The following is a 21601-nucleotide window of genomic DNA, read 5'->3' as shown; positions in this document are numbered from 1 at the left end:
AGCAAGAGAAATATGGATGTGTTCTTCCATCACTGCTCTTTTCCGTTTGAATAGACAAATGGCACACACCCAAGAGGAACCAAGGACAGCGTTCTGAGGATAGGAACCACTCCATAGCCCTGCCAGATTCAGGGAAGGATAGTGCCTCTGCTTGATTTTTTTTTTTGTTGTTATTTAACCTTGGCATGGATTTTGGTTTTGTGGCAGTTTTTTTTTTCCTTTCTCCTTTTGAGTCTTACTACTATTTCTTTCTTTTCAAAATGAGACTTAGTTTTTATTTATGTGTGTGCATGAGAACTTGTGTGAATTTATGTGACCATGTGTGTGGAACTCATAGAGGCCACAAGAGGGGAGGGGAGGTCCTGGGAACTAAACCCAGATCTTTCAAGAGCAGTGAGTACTAAGCCATCTCTCCAGCCTCTCCTTTCTTTCTTTATTGTGGCTGTGCCCAGGTAGTGTGCTGGTCAGTCAGTGCCAGTTTTGCTTTTGAAAAGTGTGCATTCTTGTTGGTTTTTCACTTTTGGTTCACCCACCCCATCACATTGTATCTCCCTGTAAAACCATCCCATCAAATAGGAATTTTAAATATGCAGAAGTCCATTTCTATTACATACAATTGATCTATAAGTTGTTTTGTTTTCTTCCCAACAGCAGAATTTTGTCTTTACTTCCCTTCCTATCCCCAATAGCAAAATTTCATACATCGGAACTTTTTTTTTTTGTTCTTTCTCTTAGAGCTATCTCTGTCTTAAGGAAGCTTCTAAGGTAAAAACATTAGTGCAAAGAGGTAGTCATTGATTTTAGTACATGTTCAGTGACTTTTGTAAGCTTTGTAGCACTGTCAGATACTTAAAAGTAGTCAGAATGTAAGAATAAAGTTTTAACCAAAACTGCACAGCATTTAGATAATATACTACAGTGCTTATGATTACAAAATGTTTACAAATGTTTTATTCTTAAGTATAGTTAAGACAACTGGCTATGGACTAATTTTTTTCTCCTACCTTATGTAAGTTATATCGCCGTTAGATCATTTAAATGACTTGCTTTCTGAATGTTATATTGTTACATGTGTCTCAAGACTAAACTTTATAATGTGTTACATTTTAGGTCAGAAGACATGTCTTCATCTACATGGCATCTTTCCTTACCTCTATGTGCCATATGATGGTTATGGACAGCAACCAGAAAGCTATCTTTCTCAGATGGCATTCAGTATCGACAGAGCACTTAATGTGGCTTTAGGCAATCCATCTTCCACTGCTCAGCATGTGTTCAAAGTGTCATTAGTATCAGGAATGTAAGTATATGATAATATCCTTTAAATTTTGCTTTTCTGTTTTTCTTTTGTTATTTTAATTAGAGGAAAATGCTTAAATAAAATATATCTTGACTTGTTTTTAAACTTTCATAATAATGGAGCTAAGGTAAATTTTTTTGAAACTTTTGTAAAGTAACTTTTTACTGGAATGAAAAGTAAATGGCTACCAGTTGTTTTTGTTTTAATCTTTCCCATTTCTCCTCTTCCTTGAGCTGAAGAAATTCATGTAATTCATATTCACTTTATGGCACCTTTTTTTTATATGCTGTTCTAGATCCTTGGAATGTTGCTCTGTCTCTTGCCACTATACTGAACACCTGAGACAATCAATTTATAAAGAGAAAATATTTAATTTGGGTTGCATTTTATAGATTCCATTTATATGCCCATAGTCCATTGATCTGGTTTCTATGAGCCTGTGTCAATAAAGTACATCATTACAGGAACTGTAACTGAACAAATTGTTCATCATAGACCAGGAAACAGGAAAGGAAAAGAAAGAGACTATTCCTTAAGTCCCTTTGAGAGAGCATGCTTCTAATGATTTAAAGACCCTCACTAGACTACCTTTAAAGGTACCTTCTCAGTAGTGCCTTTAAGTCATGGACTTTTGGAGGCTATCCAAAATCAAAATTATTTTACTTGCATATTGCTAAACAAAACAAAAATCCTTAGAGGTTATATTCTAATAACAAGAAAAGGTAATAGCCAGTACATATTGATGAAATAGATTTATCTGTTCCATGATCATTGGTGTAGAAGAAGAGAAGATGGGAAACACTAAGAAGATAAGACTTGTAACAGTTTTAGATAGGGTGCTCAGAAAGGCTGTCATGATAAGATCAGTGACGCTGCTATCATATGGCTACAGAAGGTAAAGGAGTAAGTTGGAAATGAGTAAGCAGGAGTTGCGGTGGCTGGAGTGGAAGAGGAGTTAGGCGAGAGCGACAGGAGGAGAGTAAGTAGATATGTGGGAGAAAAAGATCATGTAGACCACTAATTTTCAAGGTATATTTTTCATACTTTGGTTTCTAGTATCTCCAGCATATTTGATTTGAAAGTTGTGAGATTGTGGCTTTCAGATCTCTGAGGACAGGGACTATATCTGAACAATGGCAGGTGAAATCCAGGACTTTCCATAGGCCATTTTAGCCAGACTCTGAGTCCAAGTAGAACACCAAGTCAGGTCTCTTATATAGAGACTTGAGACTTCTCTAATAGCTTTGTTGTATTCTTTGTTTTTGAATTACATTGCAGTAGAAGATACCTCACAGCTCCTGCCTCCATTTCTTTCTCCTTTATCTTGGATCAGATCTGTATCTAAGCCTGATGGTCACCCAGCCTCTTTGTCTCCCTGCTCCTTTCCTTTCACGCATTCTCCGTAAAAAAATCCTTTTTTCTTTTTTAGAGAGCTTGAGCCAAATGAGAAACTCTGTTGAATTTTCTTCTGAGCTGCTGCGTGGCACTAAGCAGCCAAGGCCTGACTTAAACTAACTAGAGTTTCTTTAGCAACTATATAGGGGAACACAGATTTTGGAAGACATACAGATACAATATGACTATTTTATCAGTCTAGGTAATAAAGTGTGGTGGCTTGAACTAGAGTAGTAGCGAGGGAGTAATGCGAAGATCACTGTCTTAATATATCTGAGGGTTGTCGAGATTTACTGTTGAGTTGGTTGAGAGCTGTGGGATATGTCAAGAATGACAAGAGGACTTTTTGCTCGGAATTTTGAGTCTGTATTGGTGGAGCGTGTTGGAGGAAAGATCTGGAGTCCATGCTTGGACGTTTGGGGTCTATATGTCTATACTATCAAATTATAGACCTTACATTTTTCTACTTTCTTACATCTTAATCTAGACTTTCCTTTGGATAGTATTTTTTAGTTGAATTCTTTTTCTATTGTCTGACTCCAAGTCAGTTAAAAACAAAAGGCAGTCTTTTCATAATGTAATTGGATCATTTAAAAAAATCTTGTCGTGCTTGTGAAATAAAGCTAAAACCTTTAACCATAGCTACGTAATCTGATGTCTATTTACTTCCTATTTACTGTGTTCCATCTAGAGACACAATCTTTGCTTTCAGTTCTTATGTATACTAGATTGTTCCCCACTGAGTTTTTGGTACAAGCATGACTACTTTAAGTAGGATGTTGTCATGATTATTAGTATTCTGTATATTAGTCCACTCTTTGTTTATTTTAGCACTTAACTTGAATTATTTTAATTTTTATTCTTAATTTTATGTTTTCCACTAGCTTAAAAGTTCAGTCAGAGAAAGAACCATGTTTACTTGTTTATTAGTACACACTAGTACCTTTTCACACTGTTGAGCATCTTATTAGCCAAAAGAGAGACGATAGTAGGATATAGATGTAGCTGTGGATAAGATACAACTACAGATGCTGAGAGAGTATTTGTTTGGGGGACTGTGTCACATGGTCATAGAGGCTATGTTGCAGTAGTCTGAATGCTGAAACCCTTGGGATGCTGGTAGTCAGTCCAAGCCTCAGAACCAGAAAGGTTGATGGTATAATTCTCAGCTTCAGGCTGTTGATGTGAGTCCTAGAAACTCACATCAAGATTTACCGAAGCTGGAGAGCTTGAACATATGATCTCTAAGAACAGAAGAGAAACTGTGTTCCAGTTCTGGAAAAGGAGAGAAAAATCTGTCTTTTTTGTTCACAGTGTGATTTGGATTGTGTTCACCTGCATGTAGATAAATCTTTCTTACATATTCCCCAACTAAGCAAGCTAAAATTATTCAGAGACTTTCAATGGCTAAGAGAAATAGAAGGCTATGTATAGAATGTCTATATATAGCAATATATATATATATATGAAACCAAATTTCCAAATAATTTTGGTTTAATAGTTAAAGACTTAGTATATGAAATAAAGAGACTAATTGAAAAAAACACTAAAGATTGTTAACAAAGATAATATGGACCACATTAGCAGAGGTTTTCTTCCCATTTATTTGGGTAAAGCTGACCTATGTCCCAAGAGCTGTTTGTATATAGAAAAAAATACCACAATAGTAGGAGAAAGTTGGAATTTACTGTATTAGTCAAGGTTTTCTAGGGGAACAGAGTTGATAAAATATATATTCACATATAAAGGGGATTTATTAGAGTGGCTTCCAGGCTGTGGTCCTGCTAGTCCAACAATGACTGTTTCCCAACAAAAGTTCAAGAATCCCTCCAATAATTGTCCAGCCTATGGGGCTGGGTGTCTGCTGATGTTCATGTACGTGTCTGAATCCTGAAGAAGTAGGCTGAAGGAATGCCTCGGCTGCAGGATAGATGAACTTGCCAGTGAGATTGAGGGCAAGCAGGCAAAAAACTTCTTTCCACATCCTTTATATACATTTAGGGTTGGTCTTCCTTCTTCAAATGGTGCAATCAAGAAAATTTCCTCACATGTATGCCCCACTGTTGGGTTTTTAGTTAATTCCAGATATGGTCAATTAGATACTCAAGATCACAGTGCCATACATCTTTTATCCCTTTCTTCATAAAAATAGCAGCAAATTTTAGAAGCAATTGTTGCAAGGGAGAGGGCCACCTGACTAGCTTAGCACCGAAATAACCACACAGAAATTGTATTAATTAAAACACTGCTTGGCCCATTTGCATTAGCCTCTTATTGGCTAACTCTCACATCTTGATTTAACCCATTTCTATTAATCTGTATATCGCCATGTAGCAGTGGCTTATCGGGAAAGATTCAGCATGTCTGATTTTGGGCAGCTCCATGGCAGCTCTCATTCTGCTTTCTTCCTCCCAGAATGCAGTTCTGTCTTCTCTGCCTACCTAAGTTCTGCCCTATCAAGGACCCAAAGCAGTTTTCTTTATTAATTAACCAATACAAGCAACACATAGAAAGAAGGACCTCCTACACCAAGCAATAGCGTCATACTTCACATCACCTCTGGCCTCTACATGCACACACGCACACTACACACGTGTGCACATATGTGAGCATACATGCCACACGCATAGGAAGAGGCATCCATCCTCTACATGCACACGCGCACACGCATACTACACACACGTGTGCACATATGTGAGCATACTTGCCACACACATAGGAAGAGGCATCCATCCATCCTCTGGTTTTTCAAGTCAGGGTTTCTTTGTGTAGCTTTGAAGTCTGTCCTGGAACATGCACTGCAGATCAGGCTGGCCTCAAACTCAAACTCAGATCCACCTGCCTCTGCCTCCCAAGTGCTGAGATTAAATATGTGCACCACCACCACCCAGTGTGAATATTATGTGGGATGGTGAGGTGACTCAGTGTTTAAGAACATTTCTTGCAAAGGACCAGGGTTCAGTTCCTAGCATGTAGAACATGTGGCTCACAGATGTATTTAGTTTCAGGACATTCAGATGACACTTTGTTCTGGCCTCATTGGATACCAAGCACATGTGTAGTATCCTCACATACACATAAAATTAATAAATGTTAACAATAAAGGATGAAAGACAGAGTTGATCAGAGAATACAGTTCTTAGAGAGGTGAGTTAAGCTGAGATCTGATGAAGATGGAAAGGAAGCTATACAAAAGCCAGGAGCAGAGCTTTCCAGGCTGAGGAGATAGCTAGCCAAGGGGATACATGAGGAAGGATCAGATACAAGCAAGGGATCAAATTAGAGAGCCCAAAGTGGTGTAAAATAGACAGGGAAAAAGAACTGTGAGTGATAATCACAAGGTTAAAGTGAGAGACAAGGATGAGATGGAAGCACATTTTAGATGTTGGAAACTAGCAAAATTAAAATTTTAATAGAAATTACTTGCTAACAAAAATAATAGGATAGCTCTGACCCAGAATATGAGAAATTGTTTTTAAGTTTTTAAAACGTTATTATTTTGTGAGTATGTGCACAGTGTCTGGTGGGTGTGGGCACCTGTGTGCTGTGGCATATAGATGGAATCAGAGGATAATCTCAGGTGTTGTCTTCATCTTCTGCCTTGACTTGAGATAAGGCTTCTCTGTAGTGTTTTTCTGCTGTATACTAGGCTGCATGCGCTGGCCCATGAGCTTCCCGGGATTCTCTGGCCTCTGCTTTCCTTCTCCGTGTAGGAAAGGTGAGATTGCAGGCACCTGTGTCATGCAGCTGGCTTTACATGCCAGGTGTTACTGGAGTTTGAACTTAGTCTTGTGCTTTTGAATGACAAGCACTGTTACCCACGGAGTCAGCTCACTAGCTCCTAATTACGCATCTTTGAAGATTCACGGTTTATCAGAGGCATTAGAATTTTATTTTAGGTCCTTCTAAAATTATATGGAAACCTCACTTCTTCTGCCTTCATTGAAAATTTCTCTCCTTAGTATGATCTGCATCTCTTTTTCTTCTTCAGTCTCATATCCTGAGATAACAAAATAGGATTCTTAAGCCCATAAACAGTTATTTAGTTACTCAGTTGGGAGGGGTGGTCAGAGGCCTACTCATGGGATTTGTTACCCCTTCTAGCATGTGGGTCCCAGGATTTAAACTTCAGTCTTCAGGTTCGTTGGCAGACACCCTTAACCACTGAACCATCTTACCAGTTCCATTCAAGCTCTTAATTTCTGGTCTGTTCAATTTTCACTGACTTCATTTGTTATGTATAGATACTAAAGACATCAGCTACTAAAATGTGTCATGTGTTGACATACACGTTTATATATGACACATACATATATGAGTGCATATATAGGATATATAATTTGCATCTCCCTAGTAAACTTGTGAAATTAATAAAGCCGAGTAAGGGAGGTCTTATAAGTGCTGTTAAAGGACACTGTGCATGAGTAATGGCAATAGACTATATTGTTTTGGGGCTTCTTGGGATTTCCTCTAACTTGAAAGGAGGGGTTGCTTGGCAGTCACTGCAGGTTTTGTTACTCTAAGGCTTCTGAAGTGGAAGGCATTGACCCCTCTGGTGTCCTTCAGTTTTTGCTTTTGTTAAGCATTTCTTGGGCTGGGTAAATAGTTAACTAAGTAAGAATGTTTGCTGTCCAAGCATGAGGACCTGAGTTTGGGTCTCCAGCACCCACATAAAGATCTCAGTGTGCATGTCTATATGTGTGCTTATAACTCCATTGTTTTGGGGGGCAAAGACGGAGATTGCTGGGTCTTGCTTGCTGTCGGCCTGGTTGCAAGTTCAATAAATGTCTTAGTTACTATTCTATTGCTGTGAAGAGACACCATGACCAAGGCAACTCGTATAAGAGAAAATATTTAATTGGGGACTTCCTTATAGTTTCAGAGGCTTGGTCCATTATCATCATGGCATGGAGGCACTAGAGCAGTAGGCATGGGCTTTTGAAACTTCAGAGCCCACCCCCAGTGACACACTTCCTCCACCAAGGCCACACCTCCTAATCGTTTTAGTCCTTTGATATAGTGCCACTCTATGATGACTAAGTATTCAACTTTGTGGACCTATGGGGGCCATTCTTATTCAAACTACCACAGTAAGAGATCCTGTCTTAAGGAAACGTGTGATAGAACAGAACACCAGATGTCCTCCTAGATCCCAAGAGCGTGCATGTACATGCACCTATACACAAGTACACACACACAAATTCTTCTTCATGTCTGCTAATAGACTTGGTGGCTATGGTAGTTTTTATTTTCCTGCAACATATTTTTGGAAGATTTATTTTTTTAACCGTGTACTCATGTGTGGGTGCCTGCAGAGGCATTCAATTCTCCTGGAGCTGGAGTTTCAGGCAATTGAAACCAAACTCTGCAAAATCAGTACATATTCTTAACCATTGAACCATCTGCCCAGCTCCAGTATTTTTACTTTCTGCAATATTTTTGTTTTGTTGGAGAGACTGAGGAAGACTCACAGTCCTTATTTGTCACAGTTTTCCTCTGGCTGCTCTATTGTATTTTGTTTTCTTTTTGCAGTACCTTTTCCCGTCGTGTGTCTGCTGTGTGGTGCTAGGGATAGAACACAGGGCTTTACACTTACCATACAAGTACCTCGCCAACTGCACCCAAGTCTAGCTCTTGCTGGGTACAATACTCATGTTTGGCAGGGTTTCTACCCCACCTGAGAACTCAGATCACATCTCTTTCTCCCCTGTAGTATAATGTTCCTGCTGGAACTTCTGCTTTTATCCCAGTGACTTAATACTTGCCTTATTTTAACGATTTTACTTTGAGTTTTTTTTTTAACTTTCCTTGAGTTTTGAGAATTGATTTTAATATTCCTTAGAGAGATGCTTTTTAAATAAAATATTTTAGAATTACTCTGAACTTTCTGGATGTGAAGAACAGTATCATGTAGCTGGGTCTGCTGTGAACTCCTGAACCTCTTGCCCTTAACCTCAACAATTACCTGGCCAATTGTAACATTTTTATCACTTATTTTGTTTGCTAGATTTTTCTTATGCTTTTCCCCTTATGTTCTGAAATCTCATAAAATTAATATGACCTGCTTAATGGAATTCAGTTAGTGTCAACATCTTTTTACTTTTTGAAACCTGGCTAGATTATTGCAAAAGACCTATCCTCAGGCCCAGAAATTCTTCTAGATGCTCAGTTCTACTGTTGAGATTCTCAACAAACTAGATACTTAACTTCATTCATTTTTTTTTTTACCTTCAGGATTTTTTTTTAGTGTTTCCAGTGTATATCTCTTCAATAATTTAATTTTTAGTAATTAATTCTCCCATATCTTTACTTAATGATTTTCACAGTTATACCTTGAGTTATCTTCCTAAGTTTATTTGTCTGTTATTACTTAGTATTGTATAAGGTCTTTTGGAAAAACTCATTCTCTTGAGAGGTTTTTGCCAATTAATTAATTCATTCATTTCCTTTGTACTCTACTACATGATTACTATGTTCCTTTGGAAGCCCATACTACATTTTTCTTTTTCATGCTTCTTTATGCTAATATTTGTGCATCTGCTGAGTTAGTTCCCTGTGCCAGTTTGTGTGGTGACTTTAGTAGTAAGAGACTTTCCTATTATTTTGATTGGATATGGCATGCTAATTTGTGTTCCTAGTGAGACAAGTTTCTATGGATGTATTCAGCTTTTTCAGTTACAATCAACACTAGCAATATCTGCAAGTTTCTGTAGACTGCAGTGGCTGTGGGGTTATACTGCCAGCCAGAAAGTAGTTCCCTTAGATTGGGCCCAGCTACAAATGTGATATGCTTGTACATTCTTATTCAAACTCCACACTAAATGAGCAACTTTTTCTAGAGTTGTGATGATTAAGTGTAAGTTAGAAAATGGTTTGCTTTTCTTTTTTGTCCATATTTTTGTCAAATCATTTCTTTAAAAAATTTTTTTTCAAAAATGCTTTGGTGTTATTTATATGAAAATCGCTAATAGGTTTAGTTGAAAGGTTTTGGGGGTACTTTTAAATGTGTGTTCATAATATTGAATAACTATTAAAGATTGAATTAGGCCAACTGAACCGAATTAGGACAATAAGTTCCATTTCTGAATTGCAGAAATATTTTTAAATGTTTTTCTTTTATTTCAGGCCTTTTTATGGTTATCATGAGAAGGAAAGACACTTTATGAAGATCTATCTTTACAACCCTGCAATGGTGAAAAGGTACAGAGATTAATGAGACCAAAATACCAATGACCATGACTTAAATGTTTTAGTGAGAACAAGAAAATGATAGAAGGGCTGTGTAATTTTAACACCGTTACAGTTAAGAACATAAAATGTCCGCACATATGAGTAGAAAAGGTCCCATTGCTTAGGTTATATGAAGGATATTTCAAAGGTAGGTCCTTTTTATGGCTCCTGTCTACTTCTTTCTGTCTCGGATGTAGTGTGTTTGTTGAACTTTGTAAGGAGAGATGACAACTGTGTGCTGTAATGTTGGTGCCCTGTTGACCAGTCCATATATTCAAAACTGAAAAGGAGATGGCCTTTTGATTTCAAAGTAATTTAAGACTTGTGAAAGACTACAGTGAGCAGGCTTCTTGTTGGTTCCTTACTAGTTGCTTCATATTTTGAATTTTTTTGTTTTTGTTTTGCCTTTAATTAGTCTACTGCATCTAATTTATTTTCCCAGTTATTCTAGAACCCATGTTATTGAAAGCAGGAATGAAACAAACACATATATTTCATTGTAAATTCACAAGGTTTTTAAATGTACATGACAACAAAATATAAATGGCCTTTTGGATGAGTACTTAATGTTCTTATTCAGGAGAGCTTCTCAGTTAATATTACTGAGTTCCAAAAGTTAGTCATTTGGTAAGAGATAAGTTGAATGATTCTTTATCTACAGTGAGTTAAGGAACTGTAAGAGATGCGAGAACCAAAGACTTGAAGTTTGCTTTGAATTAAACTAATTGAGCACCTTACCAAATTTTAGATAGATGATCGATGGATAGATAGATGGATGGATGGATGGATGGATGGATAGATAGATAGCCCTAATCCCAATGGTTAATTTCTTTTATATACAAGTAAAATAGTTTTTGTACAGCACACCCCTACCTTATACAAAATAGCTTCTGTTAAGCACTAAAATAATTGTGTAGAATTGTGCCAAGAAAGGACTTTGTATCAGTTCTCCTCTGTTCACTTTTCTTGTAACCATGGAGTACAAAAGAACACTTCTTGGGATTCTTACTATCTTTTACATACCCAGTGGTAAGAAAGTAAACATGAGTCATTTTTCCTTTTCAAAAATAAGTTATCACAGTGTTATAATCCTTCAAATTTATTTATTGTGTTGTGCATGTGTGAGCATGTGAGTGTGTGTGAGCGTGCACCGTGAGCATAGGCTACCTGAGGAGGGCAGAAGAGGGTGTTTGATTTCCTGGAACTGGAGTTACAGGTAGTTTGTTGTAAGTTACTTGTTGTGAGTGCTAAAATTTTTCTTTAAAAAATTGGGGAAAAAAGAACTTGTTGACTTTTAGTTACTTTTGGAAGGGCTGGTACGTAAAACTCCATCTTGGTGATTTGAGACAGGGTCTTGTCCGAAAGCCTAGACTGGCCACAAACATATCCTCCTGCTTCAGCTTGCCATGTGCTGGGATTGCAAGCAGTCACTGATATGCCCAGTGTGTATTTCTGTAAGTTGTTAAAAATGGTTTAAAATTTTTCTCCTTTTAATACATGAATTGTTTTTTTAATTGAGAAAATTTCATTTTCTTTTCTTTAAAACTTTGATTTAAACTTTTAACTTCAAATTAAATACAAATTTCTGGAAATATTTAAATGAAAATTTTGTGTATTTTTTTGTTTTCTGTATATATATATATATATATATATATATATATATAGTCATTGCTTCACTTGATATTTTAAAGAACATAATCCTATGACTTTATTTTTTTAATCTAGAATATGTGAACTTTTGCAAAGTGGAGCCATAATGAATAAATTTTATCAGCCTCATGAAGCGCATATTCCCTACCTCCTACAGCTCTTCATTGACTACAATCTTTATGGGATGAATTTAATAAATCTGGCTGCTGTCAAGTTCCGAAAAGCAAGAAGGAAAGGTAGGTTAATTTTCCAGTTCAGATTAAGGCTTTGAAACAGGTGCTATGTAATCAATGACTTACAAAATAGTATATATTGAGAAGTTAATGCTGAGTGGCTAATGAAGAAGACTAAATGCTCAGAATGGGGTTTGAGACTACCAGGAAAAACTTTTGAGAGGACGTTTTCTGGAGCTGGATAGATGGTTCAGTAGGTAAGAGCACTGGCTGCTCTCCCAGAGAATCCCATTTTGATTCCAGCATCCACATGATGACTCAGAACTATGTTTAATTCTAGTCCAAGGGATTCAGTGTTATTTTCAGGCACCAAGCACACAAGTGACAAATAGTAATACTTGCAGGCAATAGACATAAAAATAAATAAATCTTTAAAGTAGTACAAAAGACAATAGTTTACTGAAATATTCACATGCTATATAATTCACCTACTCCTAAGGAGACAGCTTGAAGATTTTTCACCTATTTGGAGCTATGAGACATTGAAATAGATTTAAATATTTTAGTCACCTTGAAGGAAACCTTTTTATACTTTAGGACTCTAATCTGCAAGCTTCCCAGGCCTACGACTGCTAAGTAATCAATAATAAACTTTCTGTTTCTGTATATCTTATATATTTAGTATTAGTAGATTTGTACAGTATGTTGAAACATAATTTTCATACTTACTATAATATTCTTAAGGTTAATCCATGTGTTTTGTATTAGTCCTTCATTCCTATTAGTGACACAGTAATAATCTGTTGTGGTTTTATTTTTCGAGACAGGGTTTCTCCGTAGCTTTTGGTTCCTGTCCTGGAACTAGCTCTTGTAGACCAGGCTGGCCTCGAACTCACAGAGATCCGCCTGCCTCTGCCTCCCGAGTGCTGGGATTAAAGGAATCTGTTGTGTTTATAACCTGCATTTTTTGTTTTCATCAGCTGATGGTCATTTGGAAATCTTTCCTTTTCTGATTCTTGTTAACAATGCTATTTTGACACTTCTGTACATTTTTTTTCTTTTGAGCATGTATACCTTGGAGTAGAATTTTTAGGTTCAGTGGTATAGCTTATAAGAGAGGGAGAGGGAAAGAGAGAAGGAAGGAGGGAGGATGCACACATGTGTATGCACATTGATGCACATACTCTTGTGTAGATAAACACTTTATCTATTGTGTAATCGCTTCTTCCTTTCTATTTCTTTTAGAACAAAATGAAATGGACATTTTTCTTTTGGCCAATATGTTCTTCCTGGTGGCCATATTTTCTTCCTTTATTCCCATAGTTCTTCACCCAGGGGTCAACATTTTTGTCTCTAAGTTTACTAACTGTTGCCGGGCGATGGTGGTGCACGCCTTTAATCCCAGCACTCGGGAGGCAGAGGCAGGTGGATCTCTGTGAGTTCGAGACCAGCCTGGTCTACAGAGCTAGTTCCAGGACAGGCTCCAAAGCCACAGAGAAACCCTGTCTCGAAAAACCAAAAAAAAAAAAAAAAAAAAAAGTTTACTAACTGTTTTCCTCCTTTGGTTTAATTTCTTCTACTATTCCCAAACCTTAACGGGCTATAGTTTGAGAACAGTCTCTTTTTAAAAAAAAATCATTTAAATGTTGGGCAATATTCAAACAATAGCAAATACACTAAAGAATATGCAAATCATTTAAATGTTGGTCAGTATTCAAACAATAGTAAATACACTAAAGAATATGCAAATAATAAAAAGTGCAGACCAAAAGAGGTAATGTAGTAAGGATGACTTTCACTTTGTTTACCATGGGAAATTCAGAATCTTCTTTGAGTTAGTCATACTGCTGTAAGAGAAACCCAAGTCCAGGTCTACCTGGCAGGTGGAAATTCCAGAATAAGGTAGACTCACCAGTACATTTACCCTTAAGTTGAACACAGGTGAAGAACTTGGACACTCTTAAGACATTCAGTACAGTTAGGATATCCTGGGACTAAAACATTCTCATATATGGAATGTGATCTAAGGTGGTACTAATCTGGTAATATTTAGATTTAGTTAAAGAAAGTTCAAATCCTCCCTAGAGCATACTCTCTTAATATTCAAGTATATGTTCAGTACACAATGTACTAGAATGTATTAGAATTAGTCTTTGTAAGTCAAACCTTGTAAACACACCCCAAATCAGCAAAGAACCCAGTTGGTGTCATCATTGGTGGCTACTGAAAAATTAATCATTTGTAATCTTTATCAAGTAAGGATGCTGTGTGCAGAGTCCTACTATACAATGTTATATTCACTAATACTTTTAAAAATTATTTTAGGCTCTCCAACTGTTAATATCCTTATGTGAAACAGTTTAGATGCAGCAAAACTCCTTTTAGAAAGAAAATACTTTATAGTGACAGCATATACTTCATACTACATTTATTTAAATGCGTAGAGATTAATAATGCCGTGAACCTAATTCATTACTCCTCTTCAAAGACCAAAATAATTCTTTTATTTATAAATTATTATACTAGCTAATAATAACCTCAAGTTTTAATGATATTAAAACTTTTCATCTTCTCATTGACTTAGAATAGTATAAAATCTCTCATATGCAGCCAGATTTTCTGAGTGAATAGTTCTCCTTAGATCCTAAGAATCACTAAGAAAAAAGTCATATAAAGAAGGTTGAGATAGACTTGACTGCCTATTAGCTTCTTTGTAAAAGGATATCAATATGAAGCCCAGGAGAAAGTCCACATTTGAAACAGCTCACATATAGTCTCCTTAACTTTGACAGTGGAGAAAGCATTTTCATTTCAAAGATTACTTCTAGAATTGTTGGATATATACATGTCAGGACTGGCACATATAGTTTATTGGCTTATACTGTGTGTGTGTGTGTGTGTGTGTGTGTGTGTGTGTGCATGTGCATGCATGTGCTGTTCCCTCCTTTTCTCCCCCATATATGTATGCGTGTCTGAAAATTGAATCCAGAAGTCTGTGCATCCTACCACTAAGCCACATCCCACTTTGCTTCACTCAGGTTTACTGCAAGAACATCAAGTGCTCTTAACCATCGAGATATCTCTCAAGCCTCAAGATACAAACACACACACACACGTACACACGTTCGCATGTATGCATGTATTTTATGCTATTTTGAATGGAATTATTTACCTAATTTCTTAATCAGCATGTTTGTTGTTTCTATATATGAGGGCAACTGATTTTTTTGTGTTTATTTTTATATTCTGCTACTTTGCTGACTGCATAGCAGCTGTGTGAGGTTTTTGTTGGAGTTTCTTGGGTCTTATATGCATAGAATCACAGCATCTGAAAGTAAGGGTACCTTGACTTCTTCCTTGCCTATTTGTATCGCTTTTATCTCCTTGACTTGTCTATTGCTGTAGCGAAAACTTGAATAGGAATGGAGATGGTAGACATTTTTATCTCTTCCTGATTTTATTTGAAATTCTTTTGAGTTTTTCTTCATTTAGTAAGATGTTGGCTTTGGGCTTGCTTTATTATGTTGAGATATTTCTCCCGCCTTCTTTGATTCTCTAGGACTTTTATCATGAAGAGATGTTGGATTTTATCAGCAGCTTTTCTGCATCTAATGAGATGATTGTATGGTTTCTGTCCTGTCATGTATTTATGTGACGGATTCAGATTACTGATACATTAGTATCTCTGGGATGAAACTAGCTTGATCATGGTGGACAGTATTTTGGATGTGTTTTTCAATTTGGTTTGCTGGTATTTTATTGAGAACTTTTGTGGCCTTGTCAATCAGAGATACTAACATATAATTTTCTTTTTTAATGGGCTTTTGTATAGTTTTGCTATCAGGTTGATCTCAGCTTTGTGAAAAGTATTTGGGAATGTTCCTTCATTTATTTGTGAAATAATTTGAAGTATCTTGGTGTTCTTCTTTGAAGGTGTGATAGAATTCTCTGCTGAATCCATCTGGCCCTGGGGTTATTTTTAGTTGGGAGATTTTTAACTACTACTTTTATTTCAATTGTATTTCATAGGTCTATTTAAATTGTTTAGTTAATCTTGATTTAGCTTTGGTAGGCCATCTATATCTAGAAACTCATCTATTTCTTTTAGATTTTCTAGTCTAATGGAACATAGATTATAAAGTAATTCTCAAGTCTTTATGATTCTCTGAATTTCTTGAATGTCTATTGTAATGTCTTTATTTAGAGTCTCAGTTTTATTGGTTTGGATCATCTCTCTTCGGTTAATTTAACTAAAGGTTTATCAATTGTAGATGGAAGTTTTCTATCTCAGAGTCACTTGGTGCCAAATACCCAGCAGCCACTTCCCAAATTACCACACAGAAGCTTAATATTACTTATAAATGCTTGATCAATGCTCAGGCTTATTATTATCAGGCTTGTATTTTAAGCTAATCCATATTCATTATTTACGTTCTGCCACATGGTGGTACCCTTGCTCAGCATGGCATATTCATCTTGCTCTCTCTGCGCCTGGCCTGCATCCCTGACTCCACCCACCCTTCTTTCCATCATCCTTAATTTGGTTGCCCAGCCTATACTTCCTACGTGGCTACTGGCCAGTCAACATTTTATTAAACCAATTCAAGTGACAAATCTTTATAGTGTATAAGAGGTTTGTTCTACTGCAGTCTTGTTAATCTTTTTTAAAGAATTAACTTCATTTTATTGATCTTTATATTTTTCATTAATTTCAACCCTTATTTGATTATTTCTGTCTGTCTACTTTTGGGAGGTGTTTTTGTTTTAGTTTTTTCAAGGCCTTTAGGTGCATCATTAATTTATTAATTAAAGATCTCTCAAATTGACTGAACTGACAACCAGGAAACCTGCATGGGACCTACCTAGACACTCTGCATATATGTTACAGTTATGTAGCTTGGTCCTCGTGTGGGGCTAACAGTGGGAACAAGGGCTGTCTCTGACTCTTTTACTGGCTTTTGGGACCCTACTTCCATACTGGGTTGCCTAGCCTCATCATAATACATGGGGGAAGTGCTTAGTCTTACTGCAACTTGATATGCCATGTTTTGTTGATGCTCCTGGGAGATCTGCCCTTGCCTAAACAGAAATGGAGAAAGAGTGGATTGGGGTTGGGGGTAGGCACTTAGTACTGTTAACTTTCCTTTACTGTGTCTCATAGATTTTGGAATGTTGTGCTTTCATTTTCATTCATTTCCAGGAATTTAAAAATTTCCTATTTAGTTTTATCCTTCACCCAGTTGCTATTCAACAGTCTGCTGTTATCCATTTGTGTGTTTTCTGTTGTTTCTATTGTTGTTGGTAATCCACTATAATTCTGTTGTGGTCAGATAAAATGTAGGTCAGGTATTTATTGAAATTTGTTTTGTGTTCTTCTAATAATGTGTATTCTTTAGGGATTGGGTGGAAAACCTTATAGATATCTTTTAGATCATTTGGTTTTTCTATATCATTAACTCAGGTTTCTCTGCTTATTTTATTTCCAGATGACCTGTATGTTGGTAAGAGGAGGGTGTTAAAAATCACCCACTATTACTGTGTTGAGGTTATTTATTTTTACCAGTGTTTTCTTTATGACATTAAGTGTCCCTGTGTTTAGGAGTATAATATTCTGCTGGTGGTTTTTTTTCCTTTAATGAGTATGAAGTGTCTCTTCTTATATATTCCAACTAATTTTGGTTTGAAGTCTCATTTTATCAGATACTAAAATACCTACTCCTGTCTTATTTCTATTTGTTTACAATATTTTTTCCCACCATTTTCCTCCTATGGTTGTAGCGTGATTTCTAATTGGTCTTAATAATAAAAGCCCAGAGTCAGATATTAGGGGATGAAATCTGAAAAATCAGAGAAGCAGAGCAGCCAGCCATTAGTTCTTATCTCTACTGAATCCTCGGACCAAAAGGGCGATCCTGTCTCTATGAATCCTCATACTGAATGTGCTCCTTATATTCCTCTCTCCCCCAGCCATATCCATTCCCATCTCCACTTTCATAGTGTTGGGATTAAAGGCATGTGACCCCCAAGTACTGGGAATAAAGATATGAACCATCACTGCCAGGCTCAGTTTCTCTTTGAGACTGGATCAATTTAGTGTAGCCCAAGGTGGCCTTGAACTAACAGAGATCCATCTGCCTCTGCTGTGAGGTGTGTGTGTCTTCCTGGCCACTATGGCTAACTAGTGGCTTGCTCTAGACTCCGATTCTCAGGCACAAACAAAATACCACCACAGAAGGTGATATCTATCTTTATTGGTGAGGTGTGTTTCTTTGAAGCAGCAAAAGATAGATCCTGTTTTCTAATCCAGTCTGTTAGTCTGTGTCTTTTTATTGGGGAATTAAGACCTTTAATAGTCAGACTTGCTATTGAAAGGTATATATATATATTAATTCTTGTCATTTTGTTGATTTTTGTGGTGTTTTCTCAGATCTCTTTGGCAATTTGAACTCTAAAAAATACATTTCTTTATTTTTAATGAGATGTTAATTATATTTACCTGAACATTTAGGTATATACTTTTATTATACTGTGTCATTTTGTAATTGTTCATTACTCTAATTCATTGTGAACACTTTCTCATACTCTTAGTTTGGAATTACTGCATTCAGCTGTGCATATGTAATCCTGCATATCAGTGAATCTTTAAGATACAATGTTTAGGTACTCTGCATGATTTGTAAATTATTTTACAAAGAGAACTATTTTGTACAAATTATAACCTTCCTGATATATGCAGAGTCTGCCAGGTCTGTAAATTTGAGACTATTCTCGTCTACAAAATGAGTTCTAGGTCAACCACAGCTATGTTATGAGATGCTGTCTCCAATAATAAATAAATAGGTAGATGAATTTATTGGATAAAATAAAAAGTTTGAAAGTATGATTTATTTAAATTTGCCTTTTTTCTAGGTGATACATCACATGCAACTGGATCATTAAAGGAGCAGTTATCAGGAAATTCTGCTGCGGGTACTTTGTTTAGGTGGGAAGAAGATGAAATACCAAGGTTAGCCAATGATGTCAAAGAAGGGAAAGTTTATGTGTGTTCTGACTATGATCACTTACTGTTGGTTATTATAATTAAAACTTAGCCCTTTACTACATTGGGTCTTTTAAACATTTATTGTAAAAGCAAGTCTCAGAATTGGTATATAACATGAGTTCACAGGTTAAAGAACACCTCACGGTGGTGGGAGCAGCAAAATGGCTGCCAAATCTGATGATCTGAGTTTGATCCCTGAACCTACATGGTAGGAGAGAACAGATTCCTACAGATTGTCATCTGACCTCTCCATGTGATGACATACACACCTGCACAATATAAAACACACAATGTAAAATTCACTGTGACTTTATAAATAAAATAAATAAAAAACAGATCATGGAAACATACATAGTTATTACCTAATTAATAAACGGAATCTTATGTAAGTTGTTGTCAGTATTAGTCTTCATCATGCAATCTAAATTGAGGTCTTGTAAGTTATTAAGTTAAAAACTCAGTTATTATAAAATGGCAATTTAAAATTGAAGTGACATGTATTTAAATTAAATAACCCTTTAGATTCTAAATATTGAGGAGCTATGGAAATAAAGACATGACAAAATACAACTTGTTTCTTTTACTGTTTTGCTGATTATACTTACTGTTAAAGTTATAGCAAATTCCAAATGCTTAGATTTTCCTACCATAAAGCAGACATGTCATCACTACCCTTTTAAGTTATTAGTCAGTAGCTTTTCTGTATAAAGTTAAGGGATTTCTTTTTTTGTCCTACATAATATTGCTCAAGCTTTCTTGAGCCTCTTATTGGTCACTGTGTTACTGGCAACATAGTTATAGTTTTCCTCTTTTTAACTGCATGTGTGTCACTCAGTTTTCAAAAGGTTTTAAACTTTCATTTTTTTTTTATCTATTGTGTATATGAACACATGCACAGAGATCAGAGGACAATCTGTGGGAGTCAGTTTTCTCTTTTTACCATATAAGTCCTGGGTTTAAAACTCAGGTCATCAGGTTTGTTAGTGTTTTTTTTACCCAGTAAGTTATCTTGCTAGCCTTGTTTTATTCTTTTAAATTTATGTTTATTGTTATTATTTGGTTTTTCAAGACAGGGTTTCTTTGTAGCTTTGGATCCTCTCCTGGAACTAGCTCTTATAGACCAGGCTGGCCTCGAACTCACAGAGATCCGCCTGCCTCTGCCTCCCAAGTGCTGGGATTAAAGGTGTGCGCCACCACCGCCAGGCACGTTTATTATTTTGAACTATATTTATTAATTTATTTAATATGGTGTTGTGTGTGTGTGCACGCACAGACATACATGCATGTATATGTGTTATTGCAGAAGTGTAGGGGTCATAAGACAAATCTCAAGTTGGTTCTTTCGTTCTACCATGTGAGATTTTGGGGTCAAATTTAGGTCTTTAGACCTGCCTGCAAGCACCCTTCAGAACCATCTCCCTAACTCACTGATCTTCATGAGATTGTTTTTTGCTGTTTCTGGTTTTTTTGTTTGTTTGTTTTTGTTTTTTTGTGTTTGTTTTTTGGTATGTATTTGTTTGTTTATATATGTGAATGGAGTCCAGAGGTCATGGTCCAGTATCTTCTGTAGTTACTTTCTATCTTATTTCTTTGAAGTTTTTCACTGAACCTGGAACACTTGAGTAGAATAGCATTCCTAGGGAACTTCCTCTCTGCTTTCTTAGGGATAGAATTACAGAGTAGGGGTGTTAGACCCAGTTTTTTACATGGATATTGGAGAACTGACCGTCATTTTCATGTTTGTATGGCAAAAAGTTTACTGACTGAGCTATTTCCCAGCTGATTTTTTTCTTTTCTTGGTAGCAGATTTGTCTATTTATGAGTGTGAAGAATGGTGTGGGCCGCTAGTATTCATAGACTTTATCTTTTACTCTATATTAAGAAAACAATGAATAGCCGGGCGGTGGTGGCGCACGCCTTTAATCCCAGCACTCGGGAGGCAGAGGCAGGCGGATCTCTGTGAGTTCGAGACCAACCTGGTCTACAAGAGCTAGTTCCAGGACAGGCTCCAAAGCCACAGAGAAACCCTGTCTCGAAAAACCAAAAAGAAAAAAAAAAAGAAAACAATGAATAGAGAGGCCATTCTACTTTGCGAATTGTTTTTTTTTTTTTCTGAAAGGTAAAGGGATGTTGTGATAAGTTAACTTTACTATGCCTTTCTGTAGGAATAGTGCAAAGGTAGGTATGTGAGTGTTTTAACAAATTACTTTCTGTTTTGTAGTGTGAGGGTAATGATCAGGGCCAGACCTCAGGCATCCCAGGCAGACTTTCTGTCATTGAGCTATACCAACAGCCATAACAAATTAATAATGTCTTATGTCCCACCTTAGGAAAAGACAATAGAAAATGAAAGTTTCCTAATGTTTTTCTTAAAACATTTAAAATAGGGGCTAGAGAGATGGCTTAGTGGTTTAGAGACTGGCTGCTCTTTTAGAGGTCCTGAGTTTAATTCCCACCCACCACATGATGGCTCACCACCATCTGTAATGAGATCTGGTGCCCTCGTCTGGTCTGCAGGCTTATGTGCGGACAGAACACTGTATACATAATAAATAAGTCTTTAAAATGAAAAAAAAAAACATTTAAAATAACATCCAATATAATGTTAATAAAATCTGCATCCCCTACTTCCAGGTAGAGTTATTGATCTTTCATTCTTCATTTAGAATCTGTTCTTGCATGAGATCTTGCATTTGGAACAGGCAAACTAGGACCTGTACCAGATTTCTGTGCCTTCTGAGAGGAATGGACAGTTCCATGGTGTCTTCCTAATTTTCATTTTAGTGGGGGTCTGAAGGTCAAAAAAATCTC

The 21601-nt window shown here is 36.5% G+C and overlaps 1 protein-coding gene across 3 annotated transcripts in view; it reads left to right on the top strand.

Annotated features, from left to right (window-relative positions):
- The window catches only part of Rev3l (REV3 like, DNA directed polymerase zeta catalytic subunit), a 142055-nt gene that overhangs the window by 46820 nt on the left and 73634 nt on the right, over positions 1-21601 (top strand). For all 3 annotated transcript variants that reach the window (XM_075945196.1, XM_075945205.1, XM_075945213.1), the window contains 4 exons: positions 1111-1300; positions 9821-9895; positions 11651-11811; positions 18658-18754. In XM_075945196.1, the coding sequence (XP_075801311.1) occupies positions 1111-1300; positions 9821-9895; positions 11651-11811; positions 18658-18754 (523 nt within the window). The remainder of the gene's footprint in view (positions 1-1110; positions 1301-9820; positions 9896-11650; positions 11812-18657; positions 18755-21601) is intronic.

The sequence above is a fragment of the Microtus pennsylvanicus genome, chromosome 1 (assembly GCF_037038515.1).
Source record: "Microtus pennsylvanicus isolate mMicPen1 chromosome 1, mMicPen1.hap1, whole genome shotgun sequence".
Lineage (NCBI taxonomy): Eukaryota > Metazoa > Chordata > Mammalia > Rodentia > Cricetidae > Microtus > Microtus pennsylvanicus.
The sequence above is the reverse complement of the archived record's forward strand: the minus strand, read 5'-3'. Positions and strand labels throughout refer to the sequence as shown.